Raw genomic sequence first — 21512 nt, 5'->3', positions numbered from 1 at the left:
GCAATATGTCTTAGATGCGTTGGTCGTGTTGAGAGTGAGAGAACCACAAGACTTAGATAATGTGGATATTGAAAAGGCAGCGAGGAAACAAACTAATGTAAGTGTGTGGATATGTTGTGGCAATATGTCTTAGATGCGTTGGTCGCGTTGAGAGTGAGAGAACCACAAGAATTAGATAATGTGGATATTGAAAAGGCAGCAAGGAAACAAGCAAATGTAAGTGTGTGGATATGTTGTCGCAATATGTCTTAGATGCGTTGGTCGCGTTCAGAGTGAGACAACCACAAGACTTAGATAATGTGGATATTGAAAAGGCAGCAAGGAAACAAGCTAATGTAAGTGTGTGGATATGTGGTGGCAATGTGTCTTAGATGTGTTGGTCGTGTTCAGAGTGAGAGAACCACAAGACTTAAATAATGTGGATATTGAAAAGGCAGCAAGGAAACAAACTAATGTAAGTGTGTGGATATGTTGTGGCAATATGTCTTAGATGCGTTGGTCGCGTTGAGAGTGAGAGAACCACAAGACTTAAATAATGTGGATATTGAAAAGGCAGCAAGGAAACAAGCTAATGCAAGTGTGTGGATATGTGGTGGCAATATGTCTTAGATGCGTTGGTCGCGTTCAGAGTGAGAGAACCACAAGACTTAAATAATGTGGATATTGAAAGGGCAGCAAGGAAACAAGCTAATGTAAGTGTGTGGATATGTTGTGGCAATATGTCTTAGATGCGTTGGTCGCGTTCAGAGTGAGAGAACCACAAGACTTTAATAATGTGGATATTGAAAGGGCAGCAAGGAAACAAACTAATGTAAGTGTGTGGATATGTTGTGGCAATATGTCTTAGATGCGTTGGTCACGTTGAGAGTGAGAGAACCACAAGACTTAGATAATGTGGATATTGAAAAGGCAGCAAGGAAACAAGCTAATGTAAGTGTGTGGATATGTGGTGGCAATATGTCTTAGATGCGTTGGTCGTGTTGAGAGTGAGAGAACCACAAGACTTAGATAATGTGGATATTGAAAAGGCAGCAAGGAAACAAACTAATGTAAGTGTGTGGATATGTTGTGGCAATATGTCTTAGATGCGTTGGTCGCGTTCAGAGTGAGAGAACCACAAGACTTAGATAATGTGGATATTGAAAAGGTAGCAAGGAAACAAGCTAATGTAAGTGTGTGGATATGTGGTGGCAATATGTCTTAGATGCGTTGGTCGCGTTCAGAGTGAGAGAACCACAAGACTTAGATAATGTGGATATTGAAAAGGCAGCAAGGAAACAAGCTAATGTAAGTGTGTGGATATGTGGTGGCAATGTGTCTTAGATGTGTTGGTCGCGTTCAGAGTGAGAGAACCACAAGACTTAAATAATGTGGATATTGAAAAGGCAGCAAGGAAACAAACTAATGTAAGTGTGTGGATATGTTGTGGCAGTATGTCTTAGATGCGTTGGTCGCGTTCAGAGTGAGAGAACCACAAGACTTAGATAATGTGGATATTGAAAAGGCAGCAAGGAAACAAGCTAATGTAAGTGTGTGGATATGTTGTGGCAATATGTCTTAGATGCGTTGGTCGCGTTGCGAGTGAGAGAACCACAAGACTTAAATAATGTGGATATTGAAAAGGCAGCAAGGAAACAAGCTAATGCAAGTGTGTGGATATGTGGAGGCAATATGTCTTAGATGCGTTGGTCGCGTTCAGAGTGAGAGAACCACAAGACTTAAATAATGTGGATATTGAAAGGGCAGCAAGGAAACAAGCTAATGTAAGTGTGTGGATATGTTGTGGCAATATGTCTTAGATGCGTTGGTCGCGTTCAGAGTGAGAGAACCACAAGACTTAAATAATGTGGATATTGAAAGGGCAGCAAGGAAACAAACTAATGTAAGTGTGTGGATATGTTGTGGCAATATGTCTTAGATGCGTTGGTCGCGTTGAGAGTGAGAGAACCACAAGACTTAGATAATGTGGATATTGAAAAGGCAGCAAGGAAACAAGCTAATGTAAGTGTGTGGATATGTGGTGGCAATATGTCTTAGATGCGTTGGTCGCGTTCAGAGTGAGAGAACCACAAGACTTAGATAATGTGGATATTGAAAAGGCAGCAAGGAAACAAGCTAATGTAAGTGTGTGCATATATGTGGTGGCAATATGTCTTAGATGCGTTGGTCGTGTTGAGAGTGAGAGAACCACAAGACTTAGATAATGTGGATATTGAAAAGGCAGCGAGGAAACAAACTAATGTAAGTGTGTGGATATATTGTGGCAATATGTCTTAGATGCGTTGGTCGCGTTGAGAGTGAGAGAACCACAAGAATTAGATAATGTGGATATTGAAAAGGCAGCAAGGAAACAAGCAAATGTAAGTGTGTGGATATGTTGTCGCAATATGTCTTAGATGCGTTGGTCGCGTTCAGAGTGAGACAACCACAAGACTTAGATAATGTGGATATTGAAAAGGCAGCAAGGAAACAAGCTAATGTAAGTGTGTGGATATGTGGTGGCAATGTGTCTTAGATGTGTTGGTCGTGTTCAGAGTGAGAGAACCACAAGACTTAGATAATGTGGATATTGAAAAGGCAGCAAGGAAACAAGCTAATGTAAGTGTGTGGATATGTGGTGGCAATATGTCTTAGATGCGTTGGTCGCGTTCAGAGTGAGAGAACCACAAGACTTAGATAATGTGGATATTGAAAAGGCAGCAAGGAAACAAGCTAATGTAAGTGTGTGCATATATGTGGTGGCAATATGTCTTAGATGCGTTGGTCGTGTTGAGAGTGAGAGAACCACAAGACTTAGATAATGTGGATATTGAAAAGGCAGCGAGGAAACAAACTAATGTAAGTGTGTGGATATATTGTGGCAATATGTCTTAGATGCGTTGGTCGCGTTGAGAGTGAGAGAACCACAAGAATTAGATAATGTGGATATTGAAAAGGCAGCAAGGAAACAAGCAAATGTAAGTGTGTGGATATGTTGTCGCAATATGTCTTAGATGCGTTGGTCGCGTTCAGAGTGAGACAACCACAAGACTTAGATAATGTGGATATTGAAAAGGCAGCAAGGAAACAAGCTAATGTAAGTGTGTGGATATGTGGTGGCAATGTGTCTTAGATGTGTTGGTCGTGTTCAGAGTGAGAGAACCACAAGACTTAAATAATGTGGATATTGAAAAGGCAGCAAGGAAACAAACTAATGTAAGTGTGTGGATATGTTGTGGCAATATGTCTTAGATGCGTTGGTCGCGTTGAGAGTGAGAGAACCACAAGACTTAAATAATGTGGATATTGAAAAGGCAGCAAGGAAACAAGCTAATGCAAGTGTGTGGATATGTGGTGGCAATATGTCTTAGATGCGTTGGTCGCGTTCAGAGTGAGAGAACCACAAGACTTAAATAATGTGGATATTGAAAGGGCAGCAAGGAAACAAGCTAATGTAAGTGTGTGGATATGTTGTGGCAATATGTCTTAGATGCGTTGGTCGCGTTCAGAGTGAGAGAACCACAAGACTTAAATAATGTGGATATTGAAAGGGCAGCAAGGAAACAAACTAATGTAAGTGTGTGGATATGTTGTGGCAATATGTCTTAGATGCGTTGGTCACGTTGAGAGTGGGAGAACCACAAGACTTAGATAATGTGGATATTGAAAAGGCAGCAAGGAAACAAGCTAATGTAAGTGTGTGGATATGTGGTGGCAATATGTCTTAGATGCGTTGGTCGCGTTCAGAGTGAGAGAACCACAAGACTTAGATAATGTGGATATTGAAAAGGCAGCAAGGAAACAAGCTAATGTAAGTGTGTGCATATATGTGGTGGCAATATGTCTTAGATGCGTTGAGAGTGAGAGAACCACAAGACTTAGATAATGTGGATATTGAAAAGGCAGCAAGGAAACAAACTAATGTAAGTGTGTGGATATGTTGTGGCAATATGTCTTAGATGCGTTGGTCGCGTTGAGAGTGAGAGAACCACAAGAATTAGATAATGTGGATATTGAAAAGGCAGCAAGGAAACAAGCTAATGTAAGTGTGTGGATATGTGGTGGCAATATGTCTTAGATGCATTGGTCGCGTTGAGAGTGAGAGAACCACAAGACTTAGATAATGTGGATATTGAAAAGTCATTAAGGAAACAAGCTAATGTAAGTGTGTGGATATGTGGTGGCAATATGTCTTAGATGCATTGGTCGCGTTGAGAGTGAGAGAACCACAAGACTTAGATAATGTGGATATTGAAAAGGCAGCAAGGAAACAAGCTAATGTAAGTGTGTGGATATGTGGTGGCAATATGTCTTAGATGCATTGGTCGCGTTGAGAGTGAGAGAACCACAAGACTTAGATATTGTGGATATTGAAAAGGCAGCAAGGAAACAAGCTAATGTAAGTGTGGGGATATGTGGTGGCAATATGTCTTAGATGCGTTGGTCGCGTTCAGAGTGAGAGAACCACAAGACTTAGATAATGTGGATATTGAAAAGGTAGCAAGGAAACAAGCTAATGTAAGTGTGTGGATATGTGGTGGCAATGTGTCTTAGATGCGTTGGTCGCGTTGAGAGTGAGAGAACCACAAGACTTAAATAATGTGGATATTGAGAAGGCAGCAAGGAAATAAGCTAATGTAAGTGTGGGGATATGTGGTGGCAATATGTCTTAGATGCGTTGGTCACATTCAGAGTGAGAGAACCACAAGACTTAAATAATGTGGATATTGAGAAGGCAGCAAGGAAATAAGCTAATGTAAGTGTGGGGATATGTGGTGGCAATATGTCTTAGATGCGTTGGTCGCGTTCAGAGTGAGAGAACCACAAGACTTAGATAATGTGGATATTGAAAAGGCAGCAAAGAAACGAGCTAATGTAAGTGTGTGGATATGTTGTGGCAATATGTCTTAGATGCGTTGGACTTAGATAATGTGGATATTGAAAAGGCAGCAAGGAAACAAGCTAATGTAAGTGTGTGGATATGTGGTGGCAATGTGTCTTAGATGCGTTGGTCGCGTTCAGAGTGAGAGAACCACAAGACTTAGATAATGTGGATATTGAAAAGGCAGCAAGGAAACAAGCTAATGTAAGTGTGTGGATATGTGGTGGCAATGTGTCTTAGATGCGTTGGTCGCGTTCAGAGTGAGAGAACCACAAGACTTAGATAATGTGGATATTGAAAAGGCAGCAAGGAAACAAGCTGATGTAAGTGTGTGGATATGTGGTGGCAATGTGTCTTAGATGCGTTGGTCGCGTTCAGAGTGAGAGAACCACAAGACTTAAATAATGTGGATATTGAAAAGGCAGCAAGGAAACAAGCTAATGTAAGTGTGTGGATATGTTGTGGCAATATGTCTTAGATGCGTTGGTCGCATTCAGAGTGAGAGAACCACAAGACTTAGATATTGTGGATATTGAAAAGGCAGCAAGGAAACAAGCTAATGTAAGTGTGGGGATATGTGGTGGCAATATGTCTTAGATGCATTGGTCGCGTTCAGAGTGAGAGAACCACAAGACTTAGATAATGTGGATATTGAAAAGGTAGCAAGGAAACAAGCTAATGTAAGTGTGTGGATATGTGGTGGCAATGTGTCTTAGATGCGTTGGTCGCGTTCAGAGTGAGAGAACCACAAGACTTAAATAATGTGGATATTGAAAAGGCAGCAAGAAACAAGCTAATGTAAGTGTGTGGATATGTGGTGGCAATGTGTCTTAGATGCGTTGGTCGCGTTGAGAGTGAGAGAACCACAAGACTTAAATAATGTGGATATTGAGAAGGCAGCAAGGAAATAAGCTAATGTAAGTGTGGGGATATGTGGTGGCAATATGTCTTAGATGCGTTGGTCACATTCAGAGTGAGAGAACCACAAGACTTAAATAATGTGGATATTGAGAAGGCAGCAAGGAAATAAGCTAATGTAAGTGTGGGGATATGTGGTGGCAATATGTCTTAGATGCGTTGGTCGCGTTGAGAGCGAGAGAACCACAAGACTTGTTAGTCCTACAAAGAGTATTTTGTTTCCTCCTGTCATTGCATCCACTATTCCAAGTACATATACTGTAAAATACTGAAATTAATTTTCGCTGAAAACACTTTTTGGGTGTTTTGTATGGAATTTATTTTCACTGAGTGAAAATAAAGTATTTTACAGTACATGTTGAATATGGAATCATTTTATTCGAGATGTTTGAAGAAAAATGATTCACCGTTGGAGTGGGATGAATGGTCTTGAATATAAACGTGATTATAACTAAATTTACTGATATGTTTTATACAGGAATTTGGAACTGAGTATATTTCACCGTATAATGATATGGACGTAATAATTGGAAGCGAAACCATTGGGTAATTATATTGTACCAACATTTTAATTGCCTGAATGTGTCATTCTAATTGGTCAAGAGCGTGTTTTCAGGGGTTAAATTAGACTGGACTTCTTTTTTGTTTTACAATTTAGCCTTTTTAACATGATTGCAAAAACTAGCTAGACTGCGAAAGAGTCCTGACTGGAAGCATCTGCAGGAGACCCCTTGTATTGGAGTGAAAACCGGAGCGGAATCACTCCGATGATTATGCTAGTTAAAAGTTGTTGACTAGCATTGACAACGAATCAGATTGCAGCTGTAACGTCATATCTTATCTATGTTAATGTACATGACCTTTCACTTCCTATGTCCAGGCGATTTTGAAAGACTACTTATATACATTGGACATTAAAATCGACTCGTTTTCAGTAAACATGGATGAAAGTATCGCCTTTGCACTTAGAAAGTTAAAGCATCCATCTCTGCGATCGAATCGAACCAACCTTTAAAAGGTCATGTTTACTTTCACACACCCACTGATGAATAATCAATGACATCATGAATAATTAATAGCAGTCAAATGCCCGCAGATGCGTCAGTCGGGATTTCTTCAGCAATCAGGTTAGTTTTCGCGATCATGCTATAAAAAGGACTAAAAGAACAATTAATTATTTCTTTTTGTGAAACAAAAAAAAAGTTTGACTTTGCCAGTCTAGGATTAAATAAACGATATATGATAATGGCTTGTTGTGTTAAGAAGAATAGGTCTTGTATGCGAATGACAGTGATCAATCCTGCTGGTGGGTGAAATCAACAAAAATATTGTTTTGTAATATGAACATACATGTAATGAAGAACATTGCAATGCTCAGGTATTTTGGGTTTCAAAATGAGGAAAATATGATTTTTGAAATATGATGTTTCATTTTCACCAAAATCAGTGGTAATACATTTTCCAATATACTGTAAAATGATAATTTTCACTAGGTTTAAATTTCTCTGATTTACCATTTCAGACATATTCAGTTGGTTTTAAATTCACGGTTTTATCATTTAGATGTCTTCTATGCTCAAGTTTACACATTCACTGGGTTTCAATTTAGCGCATTTAGCGCAGTCTACGAAATAAGCAAAATTATAATCCAGTTAATAATTGATCCTTTTACAGTATTGTTGTTGGTACTTTCTTTAGATATGTTAAATTTGGACAATAAATTTAAATTCATGGTTTTATCATTTAGATAATGTGTTCTATGCTAAATTTTACATATTCACTGGGTTTTAATTTAGCACATTTTCCAGTCAGCGAAATAAGCAAAATTAAAACCCAGTGAATAATTAATCCTTTTACAGTGATGATACAATGTACTTCCTTGAACAATTAACTTTCAAAAGTTCCAAATAGTGTTCATAATCTCTTCGAAAATTCATCCCCCTAGTGTTCAAGATTTTAGTATATTGTTGAGCTCATGCATGGAGGAGTTCACCACTTGCCATCCAAGAATCAACTATTAAAGTATTTTTCTACCATTTTAAAAACATATATTCAGAAATGTTCTAAATTATGAAAAAAAAAAAAGAAATATGGTCACTTAACTAATTCAAAAATTAATCAAAAACGCAAGTTTTGAGTATTTTACAATTGGTTTCTATGTTGGAAACATTCCATCATATCTAAATTTTTTTTTATATGTAGTGTTATAAGGACAACCTATTGTTGTCACAAAAAATTGTAAAATTTTTAATATTAGTGTAGCCAATTTTTAGATTATTTTGCATATGATTTATCAGGGGTTTTTTCTAGAAAAAAACTGCAAGAGCACTGAAATTCAGCGATGCCATCAAGTGGGGGAGATATGGTTCTCCCTACCAGGGTGTGGAGTTTTTGATAATTCTAAGTTAAAATGGAGCATTCTATGGCTTCTTTGGGGCCAAAAATACTATCAGACAGGTCACAGTTGAAGAATGTGGCCACATGTGATCCCTGGTCAATCAGAATTTTTATGGTTGTTTTTATAGCCATGGCATGAGGGCGCTGCACCCCTGTTCAAACAAATTCCTGATTTATTGAAAACACATTCTTCTAACATTTAAATATGAATGGCTTGTCAGCAAGTGAATCATCACATTAAAATTTTTGAATGATTTACTGTTTTGTTTTTTTATTTTAAGTTTTGAGATTTTGGAAAACTTACCTCATGTGGATGCTGTGTTTGTACCAGTCGGGGGAGGTGGTTTAATTTCTGGAATAGCTGCATATATTAAAGCCATTAAACCATCAGTACAGGTAGGACTATAATTTATGCGAATTTATTTCTATTCCTCCAATAGTAAGTCACTTTGACAGTTAACTGCTCTTGTGAAATGATGTCACCATTAACCTTTTCACCACCAGACTTTCTCACCCACATTTTTCTGCACTTTTTTGTTTATATTCTTCAATATTTCTGGAAAAGAACCCTAATTTTGGAGCCAACAGACAAAATTTGTGTCAATTTTCAGTTTTTACTCAAAAAATTTGGTTATTTTTGTCCCAATCTTCTGAAGGAAAATGCAGACTATAAACGGTACTATTTTGTGAATTTATGATGAAAAGAGGAAACTGGTGGTGAAAAGGTTAAAGATGTAGTCATATTCAATGTCTGTTTGCGTGTATTTGTTTATCAACAACATCTAGATGCGATATGAATAACCGAGTATAATGCAATTGTTTTGTTGGATATTACTGTAAAATTTGTATTAAAAATCGCGGCTTCTATTAAAATGGTACAATGTAACAGAGGAGATGTGGCTTCTATTAGAGCATCTACATATATGAGAAATGATGAATTTTTGGTTCTCAATTGTTCAAAAAGAATTGGTGCGACTTATATTAGAGATGCGGCTTCTAATACAGATTTTACGATACGATTTGAAATTTTTTTTGCTATTTAACACTGTCATTAAGTGTTGTTAATTAACTTGAACACACTAACAACATTTCACACTATTTACGATGTGACCGACTGTTTGTGCTAAACAGTCACTGCACATGTACGTGTTGAAAAATGTAAACAATCGCATCTTTCCATACACAGTGAAATATGAAACCAACTTATAGAGCAAAATGACTACCTATCGGCCATTTTAAATTGATTTCTTATTCAAAATAATCATTTTATATTAGAGTGTAATAAAATATGGAAAATTTAAAAAAAAAATAGAAATGCATTTTTTTTTCCAGCAATTTTCACATGGATTGAAATTAAAAATTAATATTGCTTTTATTCATCAGACTGAATAAAATAAATAAAAGTATCTTTCCTAAATGATGATGTACTTTATTTGTCCCTGCTAAAATCTACCTGTCTGGGCCACCACCGGACTTTCTTGCCCACAATTTGTTTGCACTTTCTTCTCATATTCTTCAATATTTCTAATTTTGGAGCCAACAGACAAAATTTAAGTAAAATTTCATTTTTTACTCAAAAAATTGGGCTATTTTTGTCCCAATCTTCTGAAAAAAAATGCAGACTATAAACGATACTATTTTGTGAATTTGTGACGAAAAGAGGAAACTGGTGGTTAAAAGGTTAACGATGTAGTCATATCCATATTGCACTTTTTTCTCATATTTTTTAATATTTCTGGAAATGAACCCTCTTTTTGGAGCCAACAGACAAAATTTAAGTAAAATTTCAGTTTTTACTCAAAAAATTGGGCTTTTTTTGTCCCAATCTTCTGAAAAAAAAATGCAGACTATAAACGACTGACTATTTTGTGAATTTATGATGAAAATATGGAACTGGTGGTAAAAAGGTTACTTCCCACTCCTGTTGCAGAACCGTAGTAAAATGATAATGTTGATTTCAAAAAAAAAGTAAGTCTTAACAACACACAAAAAAATATAGAAACCAAATATACAAATGGAATAGGGGTCAACTAATCAAGTCTGACCCCTGTGCTGTAAATCACAGATTACAAGATATTAAATGGTTGTTCTGTTTACTAAACATAAATAGAAAATAAAAAATAGTAGTGAGACAGTCAAAACAAACTGGAAGTACAATGAATGCAATATTATTATTATTTTTATATATTTTTAAAAATTCCCTTTTAAAAGTAATTCTACATTGTATAGTCTAGATATTAGATGTGCATACGAGTACTGTAAAATGACTAATTTATGAAATATGATGCTTCATTTTCACCTAAATCAGTGGTGATACATTCCCAATATACTGTAAAATGAATTATTTATGAAATATGATGCTTCATTTTCACCTAAATCAGCATCTTGAATTTTCAAGGTGAATGTTCCGGCGAAGCACTCCACTATCACCTTGAAGCATTTCATTAGGACTATGTGTATGTGACAATGGCCTCACAGTTTAGAATCAGTTTACCAACAGCCAATCATATTGCTTCTTTCTACAACGTGCTTGGAAAGCTCTTAAAAATCTTCAAGGCGGGGCAAAGTCACGAGACGCGCACCACTCTGCCATGTATTTCTATGGGCTCTGTGCGAGCCCGTGAAAATAGCTAAAATTGAAGAAACAGCACAAACATAAATTTGAAGAAATCCTAAACAACCAAATTTAAATATGTTGCATATGTAGGGATAATCTTGTTACACTGTTCAGGGGGTGTCAACAACCGTCCCAAAATACCGTTTTCTGCCAGGCGGTGAAAATGCCTGACCTGAGAATGAATGTCGCTGCGCACACTGGAAGCTTTTTTGGCTTGGATGTCGAGGCAATACAGCGACGACATCCATACATCATGCAACTCACAGATATTCAGACCAAAGCTATTCAAACTATACTTAGTGCCGAGTCTGATGTGTTCGTTTTTTGTCGCACTGGAAATAGTAAATCCTTATGTTATTATGGTTTACCGGTCTTTCGACCATCGAGCGTGGTAATAGTGTTGTTGCTACTGCTGAGTATTATAGAAGACTAGGTGCTCAAGCCAAAGACATCGGAAACGCAAAGCTCCAAGCGCTAACTGGCAGTCATTGTAACAAAGCTTTCTATTGGTCGGTAAACTTTCTATCGCGCAACCACGTGACATACACGGTTATGAATAGAATTACCGCACGGTGTTGTAGAGGGAGGAATGTCCGAACAGAGCAACACCGTGCAGGCGGACGATGCTAAATCAGTGGTGATACATTTTCCAATATACTGTAAAATGACTAATTTATGAAATATGATGCTTCATTTTCACCTAAATCAGTGGTGATATGTTTTCCAAAATACTGTAAAATGACTAATTTATGAAATATGATGCTTCATTTTCACCTAAATCAGTGGTGATACGTTTTCCAAAATACTGTAAAATGACTAATTTATGAAATATGATGCTTCATTTTCACCTATTAAAATCAGTGGTGATACGTTTTCCAAAATACTGTAAAATGACTAATTTATGAAATATGATGCTTCATTTTCACCAAAATCAGTGATGATACATTTTCCAATATACTGTAAAATGACTAATTTTCACTGGGTTTAAATTTCGCTGATTCACCATTTCAAGCGTATTCAGTGGGTTTTAAATTCACAGTTTTATCATTTAGATAATGTGTTCTATGCTAAATTTTACATATTCACTGGGTTTTAATTTAGCGCATTTTCCAGTCAGCGAAATAAGCTAAATTAAAACTCGGTGAATAATTAATCCTTTTACAGTATTGTTGTAGGTACATGTACTTTCTTTATATATATTAATTTGGACAATAAATCTAAATCCACATTTAGCATTTCAGGCATATTCAGTGGGTTTTAAATTCACAATTTTATCGTGTGGATAATGTGTTCTATGCAGGATTTCTTTAGCAGTCAGGTTAGTTTTCGCGATCACGCTTATAGGACTAAGGAAACAATTAATTATTTCTTTTTGTGAAACAAAAAAAAAGTCACGACTTTGCCAGTCTAAGATTAAATAACTGATATACATGTATGATAATGTTTTTCAGTCAGCAAAATAAGCAAAATTAAAACAGAGTTAATTCTTTTACAGTATGCAATTATGCAAATAAAGATGTTTGTTTTCAATCTAGATTATTGGTTGTCAATCTGAAGTTAATAATGCTATGCAGATGTGTGTTGATGCTGGGAAGATTGAAGACTTTGAATTACAAGACACAATATGTGATGGTGTAGCTGGAGGTGTCGAGACAAATAGTGTATGTATAAATTAGATTAGATTAGAATAGAATCTAATAGATTATAATAGAGTAGAATAGAATAGAATAGAATTTAATAGAATAGAATAGAATAGAATAGAATAGAATAGAATAGAATAGAATAGAATAGAATAGAATAGAATAGAATTTAATAGATTAGATTAGAATAGAATAGAATAGATTATAATAGAATAGATTATAATAGAATGGAATAGAATAGAATAGATTTCAATAGATTATAATAGAATGGAATAGAATAGAATAGAATAGAATAGAATTTAATAGAATAGAATAGAATAGAATAGAATTTAATAGATTAGAATAGAATAGAATAGAATAGATTTTAATAGATTATAATAGAATGGAATAGAATAGAATAGAATAGCAAATCCCCTGAACAGAACAAAATATGATCAATCAATGATCAATTATACAAATGTATTCATAACATTACATAAAACTGACTTCTACTTTGAGGTTGTTGATAATATAACCGTATTATAGTTATGCATATTAATGAGATCATGTGACCATATATGCTTACAAAAAATGTTAGTCATATCTCTTTCCCTTAAAGGGGCACCTTCCAGTTAAGCCTAATCTCACAACAAATTTACTTTCTGGATTAAAATTACAATGGATAACAAAAGATAGATTAACTTTGTAAATAACATAAATAATAGTGTCCCATGATTCTTTGGTGCAATCCCTGGGCTTGGAAGGTTTCCCTTTAAAGTAATTGATAGGTAAAATAGATTAACCTTCATTGGAGTCATGATTAACATTTACTATGCAAATTAGGCTATTAATATGCACAAATGTACATCACACAATAATCAGATAGCACATTTATTGAAACTAAACTTCAATGTAGAGATGACACAGGATCAACACAACATGGGTTGGAAGGTCTGCCACATTCATTATTTTATCATTAGCTTTTTTCTTTCCAAAGTGACCTTTGACATATGCAAATCACTTTTTTCTCTTGAAGGTGACCTTTGACATATGCAAATCACATTTTTTCTCTTCCAAGGCGACCTTTGACATATGTAAATCATTTTATTTTCTCTTTCAAGGTGACTTTTGACATATGCAAATCAAATTTTTTCCTTTCAAGGTGACCTTTGACATATGCAAATCATATGTAGATAAATGGATCACATGTTCAGAGGAGGCAACAGCAAAAGGTGTAATGTTTATGATGGAGCATCATCATAGAGTAAGTGTTGTACTACAACAGTCTTCAATTCTTGGGGGGAAATCTACTTCACAGATTGTTCTATTAAAGCGAGAAGGTCGTCACCTGCACACACGGAAATTGGGTCCCGAGCGTTGATGACAACACACACTAAGAACGCAAAGGCTCATGGGTAGACGCTTGTTTGTATACAATGACACGCTATGGCCACCTGACACATGTGTAGGTGACGACTAGCTCCCTCGCTTTAAAGCTGCTAAGACCTGCACCACTGTACCATGTATTTCTATGGGTTCTGCACGAGCTGCTGTGGAACGCCGGTTGAAGAGCCGGTGAAAACAGCTAAAGAAAATGGCATAAACACAACTTTGAACTAATTCTGAGGAACCAAATTTAAACATGTTGAAAAAGCGACATGCAATTTTAGCGAATTGTGGTAAAATGACGTAATAGCGAAACGTTGATTTAGCGAATCTCTCTTGTCATTGTTGATTTCCTGTTTTCACAATACTTGTCTGTCGCGCGCCAAAACAAATGCAGTTATCACCTCCATAAAAACAAAAAAAACTGTCAAGTGTAATTAGGAAGCGCCCCAGATTTTTTTATGTTCTGGATTACTGTATACAAATCCCCAAGCCTTGGCCATTTTGAATTTATAATAAAGTCATTAACGACATCTTGAATTAGGGAATCAGTTCTCTCCTTAAATTCTCGAAAAAGTCATGCTCGCGATAAGACATGTTTTACAGTATGTTGCAGTGTCCAGTGTACAATTGCCTGTGAGTTTTCCATCATTGTCATCATGTTTACATAATCAACCATTTTTGTAACTGTAAAGTATATTTAAACAAAATTTTGGCATCAAAAAATATATAAGGAGTCAATCATTCGTATTCATGGGGGGGGGGTGAAATTGGACCCATGGAGCTGGGAACAGCCACTGGTGGCGCTGTATACAATCAAGATCTATCGAGGCTTGCCTTCGCTCATGTAGACTTGAGTGTAAAACGCAGAAATAGTTGTTAAATATGGTGACCAGTTTCGTATGATAGAAAGCGTTTACAGTTTTCAAATAACTACAGTGGGGGGGGGTAAGACTGAATTTATGATTCCGGCGTTTCTTTCAAAAAATATTCATGAGATATGTCTACGTCATAAACTCGTTAAAGGTCATTAGCATATTGTGTACGCAGTGCGCATGCTTCGGGCTCCTTTTCCATATTTCACAACGCATACACATCACAGTGAGGTCAATTGAAGTTTGCGTTTTATGCAACGTAACATTCAGCATCACCAATGCGGTTTCACAACATTGGTGGTGCTGAACGTTGTGTTCGTATTCGAAGCCTACACATATGCATTGCTACCAGATATATACAACAGTTAACAAGCCACACCAACCCAGCGACAACTGAGGATTTGTACACATGCACTCCCACCATGTCATACACTGTAATATGCAATGACAATTCAGGTTTCCCCATAACACTGGATGAGTGTGACCAATGTATTTTTTTATTTACGGTAGTGGCGTCTTATCTGTACATTTTTAGTTTTCTTGTTTGTGCAAACAGTTCCTTTTCTTGTGATTGTAATAATCAACTTTACACAACATTCCCTGTGTGAATATGTCTGTCTGTCTGTGTGTGTGTGTGTGTGTGTGTGTCTGTCTGCGTGTGTTGCTGGTTATTGAAACATCTTGTTTTACCAGTTATTACATTGAAACATATTTTTCTTGTGACTGCATGTAATAATCAACCTTACAACATTCCCTGTGTGTATGTGTCTGTCTGTCTGTGCATGTCTGTCTGCGTGTTTTGCTGTTAATTGAAACATCTTGTGTTTTACCAGTTATTATATTGAAACATATTTTTCTTGTGACAGCATGTAATAATCAACCTTACAATATTCCCTGTGTCTGTCTGTGTATGTGTGTGTCTGCGTTGCTGGTTATTGAAACATCTTGTGTTTTACCAGTTATTACATTGAAACATATTTTTATTGTGACTGTAATAATCAACCTTACAGCATTCCCTATGTGTATGTGTCTGTCTGTCTGTGTGTGTCTGTCTGTGTGTGTGTGTTGCTGGTTATTGAAACATCTGGTGTTTTACCATTGAAACATATTTTTCTTATGACAGCATGTAATTATTAACCATACAATATTCCCTGTGTCTGTCTGTGTATGTCTGTCTGCATTGCTGTTTATTGAAACATCTGGTGTTGTACCAGTTATTACTTTGAAACACATATTTCTTGTGACTGCATGTAATAATCAACCTTACAACATTCCCTGTATATCTGCATTGCAGGTTATTGAAACATCTGGAGCTCTACCCATTGCAGCATTTCTATCTGTGGCAGATGAATACAAAGACAAGAATGTTGTATTGGTGATATCAGGATGTAATATTTCCATAGATAAAATAAAGTACATACTAAATGAGTATCACAATTCCTGAGTTCATTTTTGTTCTCAGGTAAGGTACTGTAAAATACTTTATTCTAGCTGAAGTTAATTTTCACTGAGTCAGGAGAGATAACAGTGACATACAATGTCCGGAACTGTTGCCTGGTACAAAAACATTTAAAAAAAAAAAAAAAACTTTTTGGGTGTTTTGTATGGAATTTATTTTCACCGACTTCTGTCGAGTTGAATCTACAGAAAGAAATGGTATATTTGCTGGATTTTATTTTCGATTGATCATTCCTTCAGGGAAAATAAATTATTTTACAGTATGGAGCTCATTGGTAACCATGGGAACTCGTGTACAACATTTATATGACATTGGTTAGATTACACTTTGAGTGCACTAACAAAGTCTTGTAATTAGTATAACTTAAATGCAAATGGCCGACGATCTTGTTCAAACCGAGAAGTTCTAAGCGGCGTGTTTTTGAATTCACCTTTTTATGGAGTTTTGCACAGATTCAACATTCTGATCAATAGCACAACAGCCGCTCATCTTAAAACCGCTAGTAAATATTCAGAAAATAACAGAAAATGAACTTTCAGTACTTGCTATTTGCATCTTTATATACCAGTAGAACAGAAAACTGTGTGAAGACGGCCTTCTAACGTTTGATTGTGAATAGTGATACTTACCCCGGTACTCTCGCATTATGGCGTCCACTGATGGATTATTAGAATAGACAAAACGTGATTGTCTCACTCTGAACGAGATCTCGGCGGCCATTTTCATCTAAGGGTTACTGAAAAATAACTAATTTTCCCTGCCTTTAAATTTCAATGATTTAGCATTTCAAGCAGTGGGTTTTAAATTGACAGTTTTATCATTTAGATAATGTGTTCTATGCTAAATTTTACATTTTCATTGGGTTTTAATTAATTTATCGCATTTTTCAGTCAGCGAAATAAGCAAAATTAAAACCCAGTGAATAATTAACCCCAACAGTATTGACAATTTATCACTTGCAGCGTCTCATAGAATTCTAAATTATATGTCATATAATCCACTATGTTATTTAGGCATTTCGTGGGTAGTAGATGGGACTTGTATAAACAAAGATGGCAACTTTGACTGTTAGGCAGAACAATAGGGTACAAACTAAGATGTTACCAAGCTTTGAATAAGTAATTGCTTCGGTGATCGGAAGCTATCAAATCGTACAATACGTACGGTAGTGTACGTCCCACCTGCGAGATATGTGACTCATATAAACAAAGATGGCATCTTTGACTGTTGCACAGAACAATAGGGTACAAACTGAGATGTTACCAAGCTTTGAATAAGTAATTTCTTCGGTGATCGGAAGCTATCAAATCGTACAATACGTACGGTAGTGTACGTCCCACCTGCGAGATATGTGACTCATATAAACAAAGATGGCGACTTTGACTGTTACGCAAAACAATAGGGTACAAACAGAGATGTTACAAAGCTTTGAATAAGTAATTTCTTCGGTGATCAGAAGCTATCAAATCGCACAATACTCACGATAGTGTACGTCCCACCTTGGTTAAAACTTGTGCTCATAATTTACATTAGAAGAGCACATTGCATTGTGGGAAATTAATGTTTGTCAACACAAATGTTGTACATGTGCGCTCTAAAGACCACTGCCCTTTAAACCCCATATGCAGTGAACCAGATGTGAATGAGCCAACAAGTTGTCGACCTCACAAGCACAAGAAACACAAATGTTTTTTTCTGATGATACATAATGTTATATTTTACAGAGTTCTGGTTGCTAATTAATATTCATGAGGTCATTAATATTCATGAGCTAATTAATATTCATTTTGCTATCCTACTAGTTATGATTTAACTACTTTAATAATTAATTTTTCTTTTTAAATATTCCAATGTAAAAGTAATCTGTTTTGACAAAAGATGAAACTTTATTTTCACATCTAAAATGCATTATTTGAGACAATGACCTCTGACCTGTCAGCCATTTTTTTTTCAAAGCATGTCAAAGTGGAAAGTGTTTTCTTTTTTAATAGGATGCTGGTATGTGGATTTATAGTATAATATTTAAAATAAATTTAAAATACAACTTTATAATAATAAAGCTTTAGTATCACACCGTAATGAAATTACAAATTCAATTTTGGCTGAAAGTTTTAAAATGTAAGGTAAAAAACAGAACATTAAAATAACATAAGATTAGGCAGTAAAAGTTAATGCAGTTTGTGTTTTTCAAAACACGCTTTCAAATACCGTGTCTAATTAGTTTAGGATGGTTAGTATGAATAAATTAATTAATTGTTTTTAGCCTTGAAAGTGAGATTTCTTCGGTAAATTCAGTGTACACAGTATCGCTTTCATCAGTGTAGTAGCTAGTCTGTAACGATATAAACTTCATCTTCAATATCGTATTGCTTTGTCTTTAATGTGGTTGGTATAAATAATTTCTTGAGGGAGGCAAACAATAATTGGGGATTTTCCGTAAAATTGCGAGATCTCGCGAGATGCATGAAAGACGCGCGTCGAACGTCTGCCGCAAAAATCGAACGATTTGATTTTGAACTAGAATTTCTTTATTTCGTAACTCACATCGACCGGCCGATCTTCGACAGAGGAATATTGCTTCCGAATACCCTTACTTAATCGAAATTGTCTATCATCAAATGTGGACAGCACATTATTAAGCATGGAAATGTCCCCCAAAATACTTTCGCGTTTGTCGAATCCCACGCGATGTTTGACGCCACTACGACGCTATGACCTTTGTTTGTCCTGTTTTTACGTTCAATTTCACGCATAACGCGTGATTCTCGCAGTGAACGAAAAATGGTCTATTGTGTTATATTTGTGTATTATATCTATATTTTTATGTCAATTATTTTTTTTCTTAAATATGGATGTGCTTTATTTTCTCTAGTAAATGTATTGTATTTAAAAAAGGAAGATTACTGAATAAATAAATAAATGTAAAAAAAATATATATATTTCTATTATAAGTGAGATGCTGAATTGATGGAGTTACGAAAAAATTGAGTTACAAAAATGACCACGTCAGAAGCCACACCCGAATTGTAAGTTGAACTTTAACAGTTAATCGAACTTAAAGTTACAGGCAACATATATTTTTATTTTTGTTAAGCATCCACATTTAGTAACTCAAACTTTGAATTTTGTTTAAAGCGCGGTGGTCGTCGCACAACGCGTGTTCGAATTTCATGTAAATAAACAATGTATTTTACACGCGTTGTATACGTTGCTACGAGTCCCATATCGAACAGGATGCGGCATGACAACTGCCGCCCTTTAAAGTTCAAATTTACTAACTCGAATTTTAATTATCAGTTAACCGAACTTCAAATTATGGGAAAAATACAATTTTAAACAAAATAAAAAATATATGTTGCCGTAACTCGAAGTTCGGTTAACTGTTATTTAAAGTTTGCAAAAGTGGGCATGTGAACACTAGTTACGAGTATAACCCTGACTTTGTCTAATAGACCTTAGATGTCAATGGCCGCCAAGATGCCGTTGAGAGTTACACCACCTCAAAAAGTGTTCCATTCCTTCACTTCATCACGTCCACAGTTCAAAATATGATAAATAAGTCAGAGGAACAGTTGTCGAGGGGAAAATGGAACACTATTCAAGAAAAAAACAAGCCTTAAGATTCATTTACTGTCGATGAGATCTCGGCGACCATTATTGTGTCAAAAGTTTATTTGAACACCAATTGCAGTGCCCAATCATTATATTCTCAGTATAGCACACAAACACATACATTCCGATTCAGACACCAAATAGCTTAGCTAAACTAAAACCAAGCTTTATAATGTTGTCAATTATTGAGCATTACAACCATGCCTCCATACACTGTGCATTGCAGTATGAAACAATGACCGTTACAAGTTGGTAACAGGTTAGTTACATAATTAAGAAAACAGTTATTAAAAAATTAAATTGTAAAATATATTGATAAAAGCTAAAAAAAAGTCTGAAATGGTTAATATGAAAAGTTCCTAACACTCAATAGTATAGCAACATTTGGCAAGAAAAGTACTAGCTAACATGTTTTTCAATTAATACATATACTGTATTAATCTCAATGTCCCTTATAGAATAATATTACATGGATTAAATACAATTTCCAAATTAATAGTGCAGTAATATATAAGCAAACTAAACTATCAGCTAGATTTTAAAATGGCAGGAAACAATGCCCTTGTCATAATTTTTCATATTTATGAAATATTACTAACATCTGGTATATCAATTTTTAATATTTAATTTCACCCCATATCTTGAACATAGCACTTGCTAGTTACGCCAAAATTGAAGTTTGGTTGACATTTCATAGCAATTCACAAATATGAAGATGAGCAGATAAAAATTGTTTGACTTTATAACCATCATTTTCATTCACGCAGGATTTCGGCGGCCATTTTGATTCTCACAGGATTTTGACAGCCATTTTTACACACACAGGATTTTGACGGCCATTTTCACACACACACACAGGATTTTGACGACCATTTTCACAAATACAGGATTTTGACAGTCTATTTTCACTCACACAAAATTTCGACGGCCATTTTCACACACACAGGATTTCGACGGCCATTTTCACACACAGGATTTCGACGGCCATTTTCACACACAGGATTTTGGCAGCCATTTTCACACACACACAGGATTTTGGCAGCCATTTTCACTCACACAGAATTTTGGCACCCATTTTCACATACACAGGATTTTGGCAGCCATTTTCACTCACAGGATTTTGGCAGCCATTTTCACACACACAGGATTTTGGCAGCCATTTTCACACACACAGAATTTTGGCAGCTATTTTCACTCACACAGGATTTTGATGGTCATTTTCACACACACAGGATTTTGGTAGCCATTTTCACACACACACAGGATTTTGGCAGCCATTTTCACACACACAGAATTTTGACGCCCATTTTCACACAGGATTTTGGCAGAAATTTCACTCACACAGGATTTTGATGGCCATTTTCACACACACACAGAATTTTGGCAGCCGTTTTCACACACACATAATTTTGGCAGCTATTTTCACTCACACAGGATTTTAACTGTCATTTTCACACACACAGGATTTTGACTGTCATTTTCACACACACAGGATTTTGACTGCCATTTTCACACACAGGATTTCGGCTGCCATTTTTACACACACAGGATTTCGGTTGCCATTTTCACACACAGGATTTTGGCAGCCATTTTCACACACACAGGATTTTGACGGCCATTTTTACACACACAGGATTTCGGCTGCCATTTTCACACACATAGGATTTTGACTGCCATTTTCACACACACAGGATTTCTGCGGCCATTTTCACACACACACAGGATTTTGACAGCCATTTTCACACACACAGGATTTTGACAGTCATTT

General features: G+C 35.9%; 1 protein-coding gene across 1 annotated transcript in view; it reads left to right on the top strand.

Annotated features, from left to right (window-relative positions):
• The window catches only part of LOC102807606 (uncharacterized), a 33018-nt gene extending 13955 nt beyond the window's left edge, over window positions 1-19063 (top strand). The window contains exons 4-8 of the mRNA XM_085494306.1: window positions 6258-6325; window positions 8458-8572; window positions 12329-12454; window positions 13575-13676; window positions 15968-19063. Of these exons, the coding sequence (XP_085350432.1) occupies window positions 6258-6325; window positions 8458-8572; window positions 12329-12454; window positions 13575-13676; window positions 15968-16117 (561 nt within the window). The 3' untranslated portion in view covers window positions 16118-19063. The remainder of the gene's footprint in view (window positions 1-6257; window positions 6326-8457; window positions 8573-12328; window positions 12455-13574; window positions 13677-15967) is intronic.
• Window positions 19064-21512: the final 2449 nt, after the last annotated feature.

This window comes from Saccoglossus kowalevskii, chromosome 20, assembly GCF_978046115.1.
Source record: "Saccoglossus kowalevskii chromosome 20, keSacKowa6.1, whole genome shotgun sequence".
Classification (NCBI taxonomy): domain Eukaryota; kingdom Metazoa; phylum Hemichordata; class Enteropneusta; family Harrimaniidae; genus Saccoglossus; species Saccoglossus kowalevskii.
The sequence above is the reverse complement of the archived record's forward strand: the minus strand, read 5'-3'. Positions and strand labels throughout refer to the sequence as shown.